Genomic DNA, 18,634 nt, shown 5'->3' with positions numbered 1-18,634 from the left:
CTTGGTTTACAGCCCAAGAGGAGCAGCATTATTTCTGCATGCAGACATGAGCAGGTTGGGATGGCTCTGAGCTCTGTAGTGGAAGCACAGGCTGAAACCCTGTGAATATCTACGTGTGGTACCTGGCAGTGCTTATGAAAGCAGCCTCCAGTGCACTGATGGGGAGGAAAGACTAAGCTCAGGTAATTGAGCTAATTGTGTGTGCCCCACTGAACACGTTGGTCAGGCACCGCTTACACCGTTCCCTGTTATTTGCTTAGTTTGTGGGGCTGACCTGAAGCTGTGCCCATCAAGGCTGTTAAAACGGAATCAGGATTGCTTAATTTAGGTCATACATACTGCTGCCATATGCTGCTGGTGGGTTAACACTTGGGTGTGTGTTGGGAGAGATGTGCTTCAAACTGCCTCTGTTGCTGTTCTGCAGTTGAAGATTTACTTTGTACTTGTTTTCTTTCTTTCTTTCAGTTCTGTCCGAAAACGACTGCGAGAGGATAGAAAAGCCAACACAGCACAGAAGCTGCAGCAGATGAAGCAGAAGCTAAATGAGACTGAAAGAAAAAGAAAAAGGTGGTTATATTGGAAACCTATTCTCATTAAGATTGGGTTTGGCACACTGATTTTAGCTGGTATTTATTCTTGCTGGAAAATGTACTTTCAAGAACATTCCTTGTAAGTAAAGAGTAAGCCTGTCTGCTCCAGCAGCTGCTTTTGCTGCCAGTCAGTGACCAGGGGTGTGACTTCTAAGCAGTAAATCCTTGCACCTGGAATGGGTACAGACTGTTACATACCATAGAGAAGTGACTCACCTAAAACTTGATCCCATGTCAACATCTCAGGACTTTCCACTGCAGGTACTTACAAAACTGAAACTGCTGCCCCCCCAACCAAACTGATGGGTTCTTGTTTATATGGGCAGGTACAAACTTGCTGCAACTGTTTATACACTTTTTAAATGGTGTTCTCCCAGATCTTAAGCAAACCCTGAACCGCAGAGGTTTAGCTCCTGAAGGCTGTCTGGATTTAAAGTTACTTGCCTGACATAAGCAATAAACAGTGTTGTATCCTTTACATTATTAATGAGAAGAAGTTATCCTTCGATGTCTGTAATGTGTAATGTACTAGTGACATGAGCATAAACATTTTATATTCTTATGACTCTAGGATAAATCTATTTTATAATTGCATATTTAATCTTTTTGTAGTTCACTGTACTTTTAAAAAGCTCAGTTTGTACAAATTTCTGACCAAAAAAGGATTTGATTTTGAAACTAAATGTATTTATGACTTCTGCATGAAAATACCAGTGTGACCATTCCCCAGATCTTGACTCTCCAAGTTACAACATGAGCAGCTAGGGGTCTAATCAAGCACCCACCAACTTCTACTCAGTTCATTTGCATTCCTTATTTATTTTTTTGGTAGTTTTATTTAAGTCAGGCTTGGACTTTGGTTTTAAGGCTTTTGAGGACTTAGCCCCCACTGCAGAGCAGACTTAATGTACTCAGACTTCAACTACTGTTTGGAGGCCAACATCTGTTCAAGTTCTGACATTCCTTTAAATGTGAAAGAGAGTGGTTTGTGTGTCTATAGAGATTTTACTTGCCAGAAAGAATACGATGCCTTGGGCAGTAACAGGGATAGGAAGCACCTAAAAAGGGAACTGTAGGAATTCCTAGAGTGGTTTGAATAGAAAACAGGTTGGTTGGTGGCACTCTCCTGTATGCTCAGCTTTGTGAGCCACTCCCGGGGAGGTGCTGGACTCACCATAATTGGAGATGTTCAGGAGGAGACTTGATAGCGTGGTTGGTTGCATGGTTTAGTTGATTAGGTGTTGTTGGATGATGGGTTGGACGCGATGATCTTGAAGGTCTCTTCCAACCTGGTTTATTCTATTCAAAAGGTCTTAGTATTGCTTTCCAGGTTCCCCAGCGCTGTTAGAGGCAGGACAGTAAACCACTCGATGGCTGACACTTTGGCAATGCCTTTGAAACGGCACACTCCCCTTCCATTCCATGGGCCATACCCTAGCTGAATGGTAACTCAGCACAAGTCCTTTCAGCTCTCTTAGAGTACCAAGATAGTACGTGGCTGTGTGGAGCTTGCCGTTGCTCAGATTGAGACCTACTGGTCTGTAGTGTTGGGCTGTGCTCTGACACCTGAATTTTATTTATTCAAACATCACCTTGCTGGGTGCCTTCAGAAGTTGTGTTCCCTCCCTGAATTTTCCTAGCTTGGTTGGTTTCTTCTGGGTGTGAGGGTTTTCGGGGAAGGCTTTCTTTTTCTCCCCTGTTCTCCCCGCCTCCTGTTGTAAAACACTTCTTGGATCCAGTACTAAAAGAGCTGGATAATTACTTTGCTCCCTATCCAAAAGCATTAACTTGAAAAGCTTCCAGGATGTTTTAGCTTAGTAGTAACATAGCAGGCACGGGGCCCAGATAGCCCAACATGTGCTACACAAAGCTCAGCTTGAGTTTACTCTTTGAAAGTCTCATTTCACAACAGTTGGGACTATTTTGGACAGGGCTGCTTGGATAGTAAACACACTTCAGGGGCTGGGGAAGGAAAACAAGCGTCCTTCCAGGCAGTCCTGAGTTTGGGAGAGCCTGCGTCAGTGAAACGGGACAGTTTGTCCTCTGGCCTTACCAACCTGCTCTGCAGCTCCAAGAGCAAGATGACTTGCTGCTGGCTGTGGCAGGCTGTCAGCAGGCAGCTTGCAGATTTTGTCATCATTTTATACCCATAACAACTGTTAGCCAACAAGAATTTTCTTCCTTTGAAATTAGGAAAACAGTTTGTTGGGGGTTGTTTTGTTGTTGTTTTTCTTTCCTCCAGCATCAGCTGGACAATGTAGGTGTAAATGTAGGTGCCTTATAAAAGATGATAGGTAGGTTATGGAAAAGCAGGCAAAATGTGATTAAATATTTTTATAACAGAAGTATTCTGGATCTTATTCTAAATAGTGAAAAGCAGCTATGGAAAAAGTGAAGGTGCAACCTTGACTGAAGTCACACCCTCATTTATCACCTGATTTCCTGGTGGCCAATGACTAGCTGTGGCTCAAGTTGTCACTTGAATTCTTTTTTCCTGATTCCATCCTCCAAAGTCTGGCTCTTTTTGTTCCCTCTTTTCTGGGTGGAGCAGGGCATGAGAGCACCATCTTTCATCATCTCACACTTCTTGATGCAATAAAGCAGGACTTGCACTCCCCACAGCTGGTCTGTAAGGATGTGCTTTGGTTCTACTGTTGAATCTATCCCAGGAGTCTTGACTGTTAATAATCTAAGGACCATGAAACAACTCAAGTCTTGGACAAAACTATGCTGTGTAGTGACTTGTCCTCGACAGCATGAGTGTAGGAAGGGAAATTGGATCCCTTAGTACATTCCAGGAGATAATTGGGATAAAACTCTTCTTGCTGGTCTGTCAGTAATCCTGAAAACCCCAAATGTGAGGGAGGCTCCTTCTCTTCACTGCAGACTGAACCCTTGTGGTACATTGCTATTCTGTAGGATTAAAACTCGCAGCAGCTTTGTTTAACTTGGATGCTAACTAAGAACAAATAGGGGCCAGAATGAAGAAACCATCAATCCCAATGACCTTTGTTACAGGAAACCCTTAAAGAATAAAACTGAAGGATGTGCTTTCTGACCCCCTCCCCTGCCTCCCCAGTTTCTGGTGGTTCTCTGCTGTTTCTAAAATGCCATTGCACTCAATTCAAAGCCTCGTGGTGCTGGGTTTTACCCTTTGTTCTTGGAAATACATCAGTCAAAAGATTTGATGCCTAATGGGCCTCCTTGAACTGGATTGACAAATGTTTGGTTTTCAGATGAATGTGAATGTACAGACTGTGAATGCTATTATACAAAAGTCACTAAGGAATTTTGGAAGGGGTTTGTGAATTCAGAATGAGTCCACCAGGGTTTGTGTTTGTGATGCAGGGACAGGACATCCCTCCAAGAGGGACAGTACCTCAGTGTTGCTGACCATTATTTTCATTTAAAAGAAGTTAATTCAGAGTGAAAACAGTAATTTGAAAGAAAACTAGACATTTAGTTTATCTAAGTGAGATGCTGCAAGCTTATTTCCTTAAACCTCGAGTAAAATGGTTTACTGGCATCAGCTTAGATCCCACTGAGAAGGGAAGAGTGTAACTATTTGCTAGTGTGTGTGATTGGGTTGTGCTGGTGACCAAAAAGCCTGGCTAGCTCCAAGTGTAATGAGTGTTACCCACGTTGAGTTTGCTGTTTGATGTTGAGTTAAACCTGAGACACTTGAGGACTGCACGAGATACTAAATTAATGGTGACAAAAGAAGTCTCTGCATGGCCAAGTGGCTTAAGTCAGAGGACAGAATTTGCAAAGCTGCTGTAGTCTTCCTGGGCTTTGTTTTCCCCCCAGTGTTTTAGGTCAGTTTTTGGTTTTTATGTATGAAAAATAAATGTGTTCAAAACTGCATCTCTGTCTGAGTCTTTATTTAAATTGGAAGGATCAACACTTGGAAGAATTTCCTTAGTATGTCTTAACTGATCAAAGCAAGCTGGTTTATGAATCAGAGTAGTGCTTGCAGAACTTAGAAGGGTTTTACTTGTAGCACTCTTTTAAGTACCAAGTTCTTTCTCTCTTCCTCAGAGCAGAGCTTTACCATCCCTAAGAACACAATGTCCAGTGTGGGGATGTCTTCCTCACTGTGAACAGCCTGTGCCTCAAAATGTTTAATCTGTGCCAGGACTGGCCTCAAAGCCGTAAGAGGTGGAGTTCAGTGTTTGAGGTGCAGCCTCCTGTAGTCCCACTAAGGCCTGAGCAGAGCTTTGCAGCGCTTGGGGTTAGACACACGAGTAGGTGGTTTGGTGGTCTGAGACCTGTACCTGAAGTTCTCCAGCAAGTGTGTGCTTTATGTTGCAATGTGGAGATGTGGCTTCCCGAGGGGGCTTGCTGCAGGGAGTGCATGAGAAGCTGTTGGGTGTTAGAGTGAGTTCCAAACCCACTAGCTGTTCTGACTTACCTTTTTTTTTCCCCCTCCCCTCCCATTTTGTGTACTGAATCGGTGACTTTCTTTTGCGTTGTATGTCGCAGGCCGAGACTGACTGACACCTAAGCCTTCAAGACTTGTGAATATTCTGCAGCTATAAACTGCAAATTAATGACATGCAAAGTGAGACATGAGCCCCTCTTCGGGAACCAAGTGAGGTCTGTTAAGTACCAAGAAGACCTCAGTTATCTGTTTACAGCGTAAACTGCGTCGAGGGGATGAAGACCACCAGCAGCAGCAGTGTGCTACTTTGCAAAACCAAACCCATTTGCCATCTTGTGTTTTTTTTATACTGTGTATTAATGTAGAAAGATGTAAAAGAAACGATTTAGGAGAGATTTTGTTTTGTACTGCCATTCTTATTGTATTTTTATACTTTTCTGGCAGCATTAAATATTTTTTTAAATGGACAATATGTTCTCGTGTGCACATTATGTTAGGGAGAAACTGTTAAGAACTTGGGGGGGGGTGGAGGAGGGGGGGAAGGGAAAAAAGGCAAGCATTGTTTTTGCCTTAAGGTTTCCTGATGTCATATGTGGAAAATGGCAGAATGATTAGAATGTGTTTTATGCAACGATTTTCATCAATGCTAAGAGTTGTAGTCTGAGCTGGGAGGCACTCTTGCACGTTTCTCCTGTAATACACCACTAAGAATATTATTTCATTAATCTGAGGGGTTGGGTTGAGAATCCAGCAGGTATTTGCTAGAAAATATGGTACAAGATGTTCAGAGTCACTTTGTGAAGGGAAAGGGGTTTGTTGGTGATGCTTCAAAGTAAGGAGACACATGGGAAATGTGACCTCCTTCCTGGCACCTGAGGGCCAGGTGCAGACCTCACAAGGTCAATGGTGTCTTTAATTAAAAGGGTTTTGGATTGTGCCACCACGGTGTGTTGTATGTATGACATTTCACATCTCCTGTTGGAGAGGAGACTGACAATCTGAACAGCAAAGGGGTGAACTCGAATGCTGCTTAGGGGGGTTCCAATGGACTCTGCAGAGTTTCTAGCCCTGCACTTGCTGTGACAGAGCTGGTAGCAATTTTGCACTTGCTGATGTTCTCTGACACTTTCTTAGAGAGTTCATCAGACCCCTCTGTTTACTATGGCTGTTGAACTACTTCGGGGGTTGGAAATTGTATGCAATTTGTACTTGGCCTACTTTTGTAACAAGTCTTTTTGTACAAGTCACACAGCTGCTAATAGTAAAGCATGGAAGAGGGGGGAATTTAGTGTGGGGTTTGGTTTTGAGGCTCACTCCTGAAAGCAACTGTACTCTGAGTTGTGCTTAACTTGAAGCTGATTCAGGGGAGGACTTAATGGCCATTAGGTGAGCTAAATATGTGCTTGACACCATCTCAGAAAACTTCAAATCACGAGTCCAGTTCATCTGAATACTTTAATTTCTGTAGATGATGAGTGTTATTCCCAGCCTGTGTTGGAGGCTAAACCAGCGTAACTTGGTGCAGCTTTCATTTCCATGTTGGTGCAGCTGTGAGCCCAGGACTGTTGATAATGAGGGATCAAGTTCTGGCACAGCCACTGCACTAAACCCTGTTGTTGAGTATGGAAATGGAGCCTGTTCATACCACTTGACACACCTCTGGATTTGGCTTTCAGCGCTCTGTGCCTTTCACTTTCAGCTGTGACTTAGGCTTTCATTGTTTTGGTCCTCTTTGAATTGCCAGTAAGCACAGACTGCCAGTAAGGCTGCTGGAGACAGGCACATGCCTCATGATTTTACATGCTGCTGTCACAGATAATTATCCAATATGCAGCTGGCTCGTTTTATCTTGTAGGGTGTAGAGGGCTGAATGCACTTTGGCTCTTGGTGCACCATGGACTCTTGTAACCAAAATACTGATTTCTCTTGGTTTTCAAATGGTTTCTTTCTCAGCAGCTGTTGGACTATGTTTGCTGTCAGGCTAATTTGACAAGTGGGCAAAGGTGATGGAGTAGTTCTAAACCCAGAGCTTCATCAGGTTTTATTGAGGACTGCCTTGTGCCAGCAGAACTCTTTACTTACTGAACCAAGAACTTCTGACATAGGCACTTGTTTTGTTGTTTCTACACAAGGGCACAATTCTTAACTGCTACTGGCACAATGTATTTAAACAAGGTGGGAGGAAGGGGAGAGGATGCCCTCTGACAGAAAAGACAGCTCAGTGTCTATGGCAGCCTTAAAAGACATGGGGTTAGATGATGGACAGGCAGATTTTCAAGTGAAAAGGCTATGGTTCACTGGCTGCTGGTTTGGTGTTTTGGTTTTTTTCTTCCATGTTCAAGAGAAATCTGAGAATTACAAAATTGTTTTGGTTGGCAAAGACCTTTCGAATCATCACATCTAACTGTTAATCCAGCACTGCCAAGTCACTACTAAACTATGTCCATCAGCACCACATCTAGACAGCTTTTAAGAACTTCCAGGGATAGGGTAGAGTGTTGTTGCAGAGGCATTGGTGTTATTTCGCTAGTCTTGACAGGAGGAAAACCAGCTCTGCAGCCAGGCTTTGGCATGCAGAAGGGCTGGCAGACAAAGTGGGCACAGCAGTTAGGCTCAGAGCCTGTGGCCCTAGGACACACAGTGGACTTTCCATCCTCGACCTCCCTTGGTGCAACTTGAGGCCGTTTCCTCAGTTGCCATTTGGGAGAAGAGACTGACACCTCATGACAGCCTCCTTTCAGATAGCTGTAGTGAGCACTACTCTGGGGAATCCTGGGTTTTGGGCTACAGGGATTATTATTTTTCACAATAGGTTTAATAAAAAGTCTTCATTCCCTGTCTGGAATGGTCAAGGCTCCATCCTTACTATCAGCTGTGTAGTTTATAAGCCAAGATTTAGACTAGGCTTCTCTGCTGTATCACCATCCCCTGAGTCTGGCTCCTTCATGACTTGAAGATGGAGCTGTGGCATCATTTTTACAGCTTTGACTCTCTGGTAAGGGTGGTGGAAAACTGCTCACAGCCAGCATAGATACCTAAGGGTTGGTCCAATGAAAAAGACCCAAAAGTCTTTGTATGATTTTGTATTCTTCATTGCCTGCCTTTCTCATTAATTTATTGCAAGACTTCCATAAAAAGGCTAAGAAGCCATTAAAGAACATCTTCAGGAGGTAGAAAAGCCACCCAAGCTATTGCTAGTTAACTAGGTGATGGTGTTTTGGGGTTAAAATACATTTGAGTGCTGATTTGTGTCTGGTTGGGAGTCTTGCCATTATGTTATAAATATCTTAGCTGCTGCCTTCACCTATGACGTGTTCTCTGAGCTAGTGCGCAAACAGAGTTTCCTCAGATCTGTAACTACAGAGGGAACAGAAGGTGGTGGGGGCAGTGTCTCGTCCAAAACCAACATTCATTCCCAGTTCCTGTTAGCCTCCACAGCAGGTGGTCAGTGCAATGTCTGGCCAGCTGCCTGCCCAGCCTCTGAGCACACACATCATAGGGGACAACCAGCACAGCTGGAATTAGAAACACTGAGGAACTGCTCAAGAGTTTTGGTTGCATTATTTGCAAGATGCAAGACTCTATACTTGTCCTTGGTTTATTTCATTCATTTTCTCCCTATCCAAATCTCCAGGTCTCACTGAATGGCAGCACAGCCTTCAGATCTGTCAATCTCACTGTTTATATCCCTGGCAAAGATGTTAAACAGCACTGGTCCCAGTACCGACAACTTGTCACTGGTCTCTATGTGGACATTGAGCTGTTGACCACAACTCTCTTGAGGGTGGCCATCAAGCCAATTCCTTATCCAGCAAGTGCTCCACCCAAATCCATACTCTGCCAACTTGGTGACCACAATGTTATGTGTGACAGTGTCAAAATTTACACAAGTCAGGTAGATGACATTGGTTGCTCTTCCCTTATCCACTGATGCTGTAACTCCATCATGAAAGGCCACTAAGTTCATCAGTCACGATTTACCCTTGGTGAAGCTATGTTTGTTACCACCAATTACCTCTTAGAATCAGAATTGTTGGGTTGGAAGGGACCTCAAGGATCATCTAGTTCCAACCTCACACTAGATCAGGTTGCTCAGAGCCACATCCAGCCTTGCCTTAAAAACCTCCAGGGATGGGGCTTCTACCACCTCCCTGGGCAACCTGTTCCAGTGTCTCACCCCCCTCATGGTGAAGAACTCCTTCCTAACATCCAATCTGAATCTACCCATTTCTGGTTTTGTTCCCCCCCCCCCCCCCCCTTCTTCTTACTCCTGTCATTACCTGACACCCTAAAAAGTCCCTCACCAATTTTCTTGTAGACCCCTTTAAGATACTGGAGGGTCACAATAAGGTCTCCTCAGAGCCTTCTCCAGACTGAACAACCCCAACTCCCTCAGTCTCTTCTCATAGGAGAGGTGTTTCAGCTCTCTAATCATCCTCGTGGCCCTTCTCTGGATCCTTCCTACAATAGAGGCTCCAGATCTGGACACAGTACTCCAGGTGGGGTCTCACCAGAGTGGAATAGAGGGGGAGAATCACCTCCCTCGACCTGCTGGCTATGCTTCTCTTGATGCAGCCCAGGATGTGATTGGCTTTCTGGGCTGCAAGTGCACACTGGTGGCTCATGTTGAGCTTCTCATCCACCAGCACCCCCAAGTCCTTTTCTTCAGGGCTGCTCTCAAGCCAGGCAGTGCCCAGCCTATGTCAGTGCTTGGGATTGCCCCGACCCAGATGCAGGACCCTGCACTTGCTCATATTGAACCTCATGAGGTTGGCTTGTGCCCACCTCTCCAGCCTGTCAAGGTCCCTCTGGATGGCCTCCCTTCCCTCCAGCGTGTCTGCTGCACCACACAGCTTGGTGTCATCAGCAAACTTGCTGAGGGTGCACTCAATGCCACTGTCCATGTCCCCCACAAAGCTGTTGAACAAGACAGGTCCCAGGACTGATCCCTGAGGGACTCCACTTGTCACTGGGCCATGGACCCATTGACAGCCAACCTTTGTGTGCAGCCATCAAGCCAGTTCTTTATCCACTGAATGGTCCCATGGAACCCATACTGCACCAGCTTGGAGACCAGGATGTGGTGGGGGACAGTGTTGAAGGCTTTGCTCAGGTCCAGGTAGATGACATCTGTTGCTTGGCCTTCATCTATTAATGTTGTGACCTTGTCATAGAAGGTCACCAGGTTTGTCAGGCCGGATTTGCCTTTGGTGAAGTCATGCTGATTGTACCCAATCACTTTTTTGTTATTCTTCTGCCTCAGCAGTGCCTCCAGGAGAATCTGCTCCATGATCTTACCGGGCACAGAGGTGAGTCTGACTGGCCTGTAGTTCCCTTGGTCATCCCTCTTTCCCTTTCTGAAAATGTGAGTTATATTTCCCCTTTTCCAATCAGTGGGGACCTCTCCAGACTGCCATGACTTTTGGAATATGATGGAGAGCGGTTTAGCAACCTCCTCTGCCTGTTCCCTTAGCACCCGTGGGTGTATCTCATCAGGTCCCATGGACTTGAACACTATCAGGTTCTTCAGATGGTCACAAACCTGATCTTCACTCACCATGGGCAGTTCCTTCTTCCAGTCCCTGCCATTATCTTCCTTTATTCTGGGAGTGTGGCTGGAGCCCTTGCCAGTGAAGACTGAGGTAGTCATTGAGAACCTCAGCCTTCTCCATGTCACTTGTCACCAGCTCACCTGTTTCCTTTCTGAGGGGGCCCACACCTTCCCTAGTCTTCTTTTTACCATTAACATACCTATAGAAATTTTTACTGTTCCACTTGATCTTCCTGGCTAGATTTAATTCTAACTGAGCTTTAGCTTTTGTAACCAGGTCTCTTGCTGCTCAGGCAGCTTCCTTATATGCCCCCATTCCAGTTGTCCTTTCTTCCACTCCTTGTAGTTTCTTTTTGTTTGACAGCACGTCCAGGAGCTCCTTGCTCATCCAGACAAGTCTCCTAGCATTCTTTCCTGCTTTCCTCTTTGTGGTTATACTTTGCTCCTGGGCATGGAGAAGGTGATCCTTGAACACTGACCAGCTGTCCTGGGCCCCTTTTCCCTCTTAGGGCTTTGTCCCACGATACTTTGGCCAGTAGATTCCCAGAAGTGATCAAAGACTGCATGCCTAAAATCTAGGGTTGCAAGCTTGAAATACATCCTCCTAGTTGCCCTGGGGATCTTAAATTCTACTGCTTCATGGTCACTGCAGCCCAGGTTATCCCTGAGCCTCATATTGGTGACCAACCCTTCCCTATTGGTGGGAACAAGGTCCAGCACAACACCTTTTCTCATTGGTTCCTCTACCATTTGGAGGAGGAAGTCATCATCTATGCATTACAGGAACATCCAGGAATGCTGGTACCTAGCTTAGTTTTCTGTATGCCTTAGCAAAGCCTTCATGAGGATCTGCTCCATCATCTTGCCAGGCACAGAAGTGAGACTGACTGGATGAGGCAGTGCCCATAGCTCAAGGTCTGCAAAGTTGTGTCTGACTTCGGCAGCTCTATGGAGGCAGTGCGCACCTCCCTTGCCAGGAGTGCAACCCCTGCTCACTGTCACTCACCCTACTGCCTGAAGGATCGTCAGGACTGTCTGACCTGTACAGCAGAGAGAGACTTCCCCCTGCCTGCAAACTGCCGAACCATGCCGTTTGCCTGTCCTCTGGGTCGCTGGCGCTCCCTAGGGGTGTCCAGACAGCCCGTGCTGGGTCACAGCCCTGCCGCCTCGCCGTTGCTTTAGCTCCTCAGGCTGCTGGGTCCTGCCTGGGGCTGTATGCGCCAGCCCCTGCCTGCCCTTACCAGAAAAGTCACCGCTTGCCTCAATCTGGCATCTGATCTTTTCCCACAGGACTTAACTGTTGCTGCTTCCCACAGTCTTTGCTTCAGCTGCTCTGAAATGGAAGGTTTTGGCAAAAAGCCAAGGTCACAGCTAACATGAAATAGCAGGGATTATCTTCATAAGAACATTGACACCTCAACATCAAACTCTAGTTGCCATTTTTTATCTTCATTGATTATCTGAAAAATCCAGCACTGGTTAATCCCTTCATCAATGGCACAGCAGAAATGAGTGCACCCTCAGCAGGTTTGCAGATGATATTTAACTGAGTGGTACAGCTGTCACACCAGACTGACAGGACAAGCTCAAGAAGTGGGCCTCTGTGAACCTCATGATGTTCAACAAAGCAAAGTGCAAGGTCCTGCACCTGGCTCAGAGCAAATCCAGGAATCAATGCAGGCTGGAAGATGAGTGGATTGAGAGCAGCCCTGTGGAGAAGGCCTTAGAGGATGAGAAGATGGCCATGACCTGGCAATGTGCACTTGCAGCTCAGAACACAGCTGTGTCTGGGCTGCATGCAAAGCAGTGTGGGCAGCAGGTGGAGGGAGGGTATTCTGCCCTTCTGCTCTGCCAAGACCCCACCTGCAGTGCTGGGTCCTCAGGTCCCGAGTCCTCAGCACAGGAGAGACATGGACATGTTGGAGCAGTGCCAGAGTAGGCCACAATAATGATGGGCAAGCTGGAACCCCTCTGCTGTGAGAACAAGCTGAGAGAGTTGGGGTTGTTCAGCCTGGAGGAGGCTTGAGGAAGATCTTCTTGTGGCCTTACAGTACTTAAAAGGGCCCAGAAGAAAGATGAGGCCAATTTTTTTAGCAGGGCCTGTTGCAACAGGACAAGGGATGATGGTTTTGAAGTATAAGAGGGAGATTTAGATAAAACAGAAGGAAGAATGTTTTTTTACCCTGAGGATGGTGAAACCCAGGCCCAGGTTGCCCAGAGAGGTCATAGAAAACCCCATTCCTGGAAACATTCTAGGTCAGGTTGGACAGGGCTTTGAGCAACCTGATCTCGTTTGACATATCCCTGCTCACTGCAAGGGGGCTGGCTAAATGACCTTTAAAGGTCCCTTTCAACCTAAAGCATTCTATGATTCAAGTTCTCAGCCACATTAAGAAGGGGCACCAGAAGAGTTTCCACAGCAGTTATTTGTACAAAACCATTTTATTAGAAAAACCTCTAACCCAAGTTATTCAATAAGCATCTGTACAAAACTTATTTCTTTGGCCAATTTGTGACAGTTATCTTCATCTCTTTAGCTACCCACACATGTAAAAGGAATTTTTCTTAAATAAAGAATTTATGTACAGAACAAAGTAAGTTGCTGTTACTTGGCAATGACTATGGAATCACCTTCTCAAAGCACTTACAGAGTGTTCAGACCTGATCAGAAGAGTGCAGGGGGAAGACCGCTGCCGAACAGCAAGCGCCAAGAACTTGGTGCTTTCCACTGGGAAAAACTATCTGTGGAGTTGTTGCTCTGCAACAAAAAAGGAATAGTTCAGTAAGTTTTATATAGTAGTGATGTGATTCTATCTCTGGTTCATGGATTAAAACAGTGGGCGGCATCTCCAGTGTCAATATCCTTGTCGGTTGCTTTAGAGATCAAACTTAACCAAACATCTACACAACGTTTCCCCCTCATCTGTCAAAGGGACTGGAGTTTACATTTGGCTTTTGAGGCAAGGAAATTCCCAGTGAGATTTTAATCAAAAGGTATCTTTAGTTTGGTGTATCCTTGATGATCAAGGGCCAAAGCAAACCCAACTCATGCCTTTATAACTGTTCTAAAATTCAGCTAAGTAACATATTTCATGTTCCAGATTGAAGAAAAATAATGGATATAAAATAGAAAAGCAAGAACTTCAGATCAAGCAGCACTTACTTCACTCTTAATCAGCTGGAGCCATTCATTAAGATAGTTTACAAGAGCAAATGCATCAGGGATGTTGTCCCCTTCTGAGCAGAATTTCAGAAGAACTGCCATTTGGATTCCTTTTGAACAGCTGCAATAAAAATGAGCTGCAAGTCAGTTTCTATTTCTCTTCTAAATCCTGAAGAATTATAATTTGTATAAAGAGTAACAATCTGCATGAGGCTTTTAAAAAATAAATACATCTGTGCATATATAGCCTTGGTTTTCCACCGCCCCCCCTTCCATAGTTCCTTGGCTACATTTTCACACTTCAGGTTCTTTTTCTTAGTCTTCAATTTGTTCTTTGTTTATCACACCGGAATCCTGTGTCATGGAAGAGTTACCCAGGGCCTCTTTCACATCCTTAGTTAGCATTTTTGTGCTGGTGAGGCATTTAGAATAAACTTAGAATAAACCAAACCAGGTTGGAAGAGACCTTCAAGATCATCGCGTCCAACCCATCAACCAATCCAACCCACCCAAACAGCTAACCCATGGCACCAAGCACCCCATCAAGTCTCCTCCTGAACACCTCCAATGACGGCGACTCCACTACCTCCCAGGGCAGCCCATTCCAATGGGCAATCACTCTCTCTGTATAGTACTACACACATCCTTTAATACAATCACTTTGTATCTTTATGTGGAGTTTTCCAGACTGCAGATCTCTGCTCACAACATTCACATTTTTTCATTTAGATATTCAGATTATGTTTTTATATTTCTTTTCTAAAGTCCTGGGAGATATTTTCCTTTGCATTTGTACATTGTTTCCATACTGAAGCCAGTACAAAGGAAGGATGACACTAGTAATTCTTCTGCTGTTGGGTGCAACAGTTTTGGCAACTGTCGAAAACAACAGGTAAGAAAATAAAAGAGTTACTCAGGGGCCTCTTCCACATGTTTGTATTTTTATACTTTAACTTTGTGATGCAGAATTCCATGTTTCTTTCCTTTAATGATGGGCTCAGTCTGGAAGAAGTTCTATTCCTATAAAGTCTTTTGGTATGACATGGCAGTTTAAAAGAGAATTTTACTCATGTATTAAACTCAAGACTTCTAATATCTCTTTCTGCTTCTCTTTAGGCAACTGACCTCTCAGTAAACAACAGTTTTGTGATGCCACCTCCAGGAATATGCAGAACCTTTTCTGTATCATTTACTCCAGGGTAAGCTGCTACTTTTTCCATTTCTTTCCACTTCAGCTCCTGTATAGGGCCTCCAACTACTTTCTCGAGATCAGGTGTAAGCAGGTAGCGCAGTGGTGTCCTATAAGCAAATCAGAATACAGGCAGGTTTGGAATCACTCTAGAGAAGGAGACATCACAGACATCACAATCTCTCTGGACAGTCTGGTCCTGTGCTCCAGCATCATCACAGGAAAGTTTTTCCTCATTTTCAGATGGAACCTCCTGGGTTCCAGTTTGTGGCCACTGCCCCTCGTCATGTTGCTGGGCACTGCTGAAGACAGCCTGGCTCATCCTCTTGTTCCCGCCCCCCCCAGCTCCTTTACATACTGATCAACACTGAGAAGATCATCTCTCAGTCCTCTCTTCTACAAGCTAAACAGCCCCAGGTATCTCAGCCCTTCCTCATAAGAGAGATGCTCCAATCCCGTATGACATAATGTTTAGGATAGTAAATATTTCATGACTTATGTACACAGCCAAGCAAAAGAGCCCTCAACAGAATAGAAATATTCATTCGGTCCTCTAATGCCACAAACATACCCAAGGAGCTGCTCATCATCACACTGGTACGCGTGGCTGCTGGACAGAACGACCACTCTGGCACAGTTGTTGCTTTTCACCCAAGAAAGCAGTGTGTCACAGAATGGTCTGTACTTGTTCTTTGTGGAGAGGCAGAGAGAAAACATGAAAAATACAGTGTCCTTAAAAAAGGAGCCAAAAGCTAACAATGATGTTACAGATAATGCTTAGCAGTGAGGTAGGTCTTGTTCATATCCATTTAGTTTGCAGCTTCAGATATGTTTTTTAATAGCACTGTATATTTCCCAGGCTGTTAATATCTAAGGACATATTTACACTAACATCTATCAACACAGGTGGGCAGCTCTGGGGCTTGGAAAACCAAACCCAAACCTCAACCCTCAGTGAATGGAGAAGTCAGTTTTTGTTAGCTGAAACTGTGTCAACTACAGAAGGTGTTACATCACAAAGTGGAAAAGTATTTTGCTAGACCACTTAAAAGTGTTTGCCAGCAGAACTGCTCAAGGTGAACAGCGAAGGAAGATCTATCAGTGAACATACCTTTATAAAAGGTGATCTGATCTGCAGAACTACAAGCTTCTTTGAAGGTAATGAATACACTACAAGAAGAAAGCAAAAAGGAGATCTTGGTTTAGAAGTATCCATAGTAGTCCAGTTTACAAACCATTCAGTTCTTGGTTCATATGGAATGCCTGGCAATATCCACAGTATTAAAAATAGGTATTTTCTATGCATTTTCTTCATTGGACTTAAGTTCACGTGTCATACATTCAAAGTATAAAAAAAATGTATCTCCTGTCATGATTCACCTAATCTCTTCATGCAGCTTTGCAAAGATTGTCAGAATATTCTGAGAATTCCATGACTTAAGATTAAAAAAAAGATAATGAAATTATCAATATAGGAAAAGAAACCAAGAAAATGAAGCAGGGACAGGGAAAAACACTACACAGGGGAAAAAGCAAACATAGGAGGGAGGGAAAGTATCTTTCTACAACAGAAATTCAATTTGCTCTGTAATGTAGTTGAAAATCCAACATTTCTTACTGGTTCCATGCATCAAATTGGTTATACAAAAAGAACAATATACAGCTTCCTCTGTGAAGTGTAAGTACATGGTTGTCTGTAAGCTACTGGAGTTGTCATTACTGACCTGAAACATAATTTACAAAAGCAAAATAGAATAAAGTCAATGTGATGTTCTGTGCACCTTCAGCATTCCAGACCCACCTTCAGCATTAATACTCAGTTCCTTTGAGTTTTCCTCTGATGTTGCATATGGATTATTTCCAACCATTGGCACCAGGCAGTCAGTGTAGAAGTAACCAATTTTGGTCATGTCCAGTGTAGAAATCACCAGGTCTATTGCCAGCTGACCAACATTTCCCACTGACACTGCTGGCTGAAGGAGCAGAAGTTATTGTATTACGACACAGCTTCTGGACAATACAAGATGCTTTTTTGAATAGTAAAGGCTTAGATTACTTAGTTCTGGTCAAACATGATCTCTAGAAGTGGCTGCTCAATCATCTGACAAAGGTGACTGTTTCTTAACTAATTTCTTTACACAGACTTTGGTCCTTGTCCCATAGAAACACACTGACCACTTCTGTGAATACTCCTGTCTCACTGTACATTTAAACAAAGGCTTGACAACTTGCCTCCTCCTCCTTTCTTTGGGTATAGATTAGGTAATAGTCACTCAAAAGCGAGCCATGCTGAGACTAGCAGCCCCCAAGTGACATCTAATGGTGACGCTGACTATTACACATTAAACCTGCAGATCTCAGCTGTACTAATATACAAGCACAGATATTTATCTTCTAACAATGATCCTGACCATTTAATAGGAACTGCCAACGGTTATCACCAGTTGGGGCAGACACTGACCTCCTCTGATGGCACAGAAAGAGCAATTCAAGTTTGTGTCCTACAGAAACTGTTCCAGGAAGACAACAGTACTATTTTCGATTGCTTCCCTCTAGTTTCTGAGCACGTCTGTGTGTACAAATCGCTGCTGCTGCTGCTGCCGCCACCAGTTGCAGAAACACCCCAAATGTGATGATGACAAGCTCAGGAAATAGCACTTACAGGCTCTTACTACAAATTGGCTGCTGTTTAGTACCCTGTCACTCCCAGACATAGAAAAAGCTGAGATCTATTTCCTGTGGCCAGTCAGCTGATGCGGAATAACTTCCCGTGCAGCCTGCAGAGTCATCCCAGGCTGTGCAGCCCCCGGTGAAAGGCAATAATAAGGTTAAAGTAATACAGTATAGGATCTCACTGGTAGGAAAAATAATGGTTGGCTACTTCTCAGTCTGCACTGCAACTCTTAGCCAACAACAAACAAAGTAACCCCAGGTAGACGATCATAAATTTCATAGATACATGACTATTACTGAAACACTTGCCAAAATAATCCTAATCACAGTTTACATAGAGCAGAGATAGGTGGTTTTTTTTCCACTGAAAACATTTATATATCACATAAAAAAAAAAGTAAAAATAACCTTTTTTTCCAGTGGAAACCCCCAGGCAGCACAAATCCTGAGGGTATTTTAATCTCAGAGCGACAGTAGATAGCTACAGCTCACCACAGAGCAGCTTGACAGGAGCAAAAAACAAGGGGGGGAGGGTCACAGGCATATATCCACAGATGACCCTTTTGGATATGGACCTGTTGGTAAAGCGGAATCCATAAAAATGATGCAGGGGCTGGAATCCTTCTGCTGTAATGACAGGCTGAGAGAGCCTGGAGAAGGCTGCGGGGTAACTTTCTTGTGGCCCTTCAGTACGTAAAGGGGGTCTATAAGATGGGGACAGACTTTTCAGCAGGACCTGTTGTGACACGACAAAGGATAATGGTTTTACATGAAAAAAAGGAGCGATTTAGATTAGATAGAAGGAAGAATTTTTTTTCCGACGAGGGGGGTGAGCCAGAAAAAGAAGACCCTGTGGGCCTCACAGAGGAGGCAAAAGCCCTCGGCCGCTCCGGGGGGGTTCCTCTCAAGCCCATCGGGAAGGAGAAGCAGAAAACCCACCTACCATGAGCAGAGTGAATCCTGTAAAGTCGGTGCTAGCCGAGCCCCCGCCACGGTCGCAGGGAACAAACATGCCGGCCTGAAAGGCAGGAAGAAAAGGAGGGAAGCAGAAAAGGAGGGAGGCAGGAAGAGAGAGGCGGTGCTGCGC

General features: G+C 44.5%; 2 protein-coding genes across 4 annotated transcripts in view; one reads left to right on the top strand and one right to left on the bottom strand.

Annotated features, from left to right (window-relative positions):
- Positions 1-5,468, top strand: part of PTPN2 (protein tyrosine phosphatase non-receptor type 2) — a 39,762-nt gene extending 34,294 nt beyond the window's left edge. For 2 of the 3 annotated variants that reach the window (XM_068147650.1, XM_068147649.1), the window contains one exon: positions 466-4,454. In XM_068147650.1, coding sequence (XP_068003751.1) covers positions 466-673 — 208 coding nt within the window. In that variant the 3' untranslated portion in view covers positions 674-4,454. Of the gene's footprint in view, positions 1-465; positions 4,455-5,072 lie in introns of those variants that run through there. The other variant, XM_068147648.1, reaches the window with a different exon arrangement.
- A 7,477-nt stretch (positions 5,469-12,945) lies between these two features.
- On the bottom strand, positions 12,946-18,628 carry PSMG2 (proteasome assembly chaperone 2). The gene is made up of 7 exons (XM_068147647.1): positions 18,491-18,628; positions 16,676-16,847; positions 15,986-16,044; positions 15,446-15,564; positions 14,811-14,984; positions 13,686-13,806; positions 12,946-13,280 (listed from the first exon to the last, which is right to left on the bottom strand). Exons 1-7 carry the CDS (start codon positions 18,557-18,559, stop codon positions 13,188-13,190), a joined length of 807 nt encoding a protein of 268 aa, XP_068003748.1. The 5' UTR covers positions 18,560-18,628; the 3' UTR covers positions 12,946-13,187.
- Between the last annotated feature and the right edge of the window lie 6 nt (positions 18,629-18,634).

The sequence above is a fragment of the Melanerpes formicivorus genome, unplaced genomic scaffold, assembly GCF_026170545.1.
Source record: "Melanerpes formicivorus ecotype bairdi unplaced genomic scaffold, bMelFor1.0.p_v2 SCAF_15, whole genome shotgun sequence".
NCBI lineage: Eukaryota > Metazoa > Chordata > Aves > Piciformes > Picidae > Melanerpes > Melanerpes formicivorus.
This window is presented reverse-complemented; position numbering and strand designations above follow the sequence as displayed.

What these genes read in the sequence shown, in the direction of transcription:
- PSMG2 (XM_068147647.1), bottom strand. Translation starts at nt 18,559, where the DNA reads ATGTTTGTTCCCTGCGACCGTGGCGGGGGCTCGGCTAGCACCGACTTT. An exon ending in ACTGAGTATTAATGCTGAAG is followed by an intron (nt 16,045 to 16,675) that starts GTGGGTCTGGAA and finishes TTCTTCTTGTAG; the next exon opens with TGTATTCATTACCTTCAAAG. An exon ending in GATGATGAGCAGCTCCTTGG is followed by an intron (nt 14,985 to 15,445) that starts GTATGTTTGTGG and finishes ATTTGCTTATAG; the next exon opens with GACACCACTGCGCTACCTGC.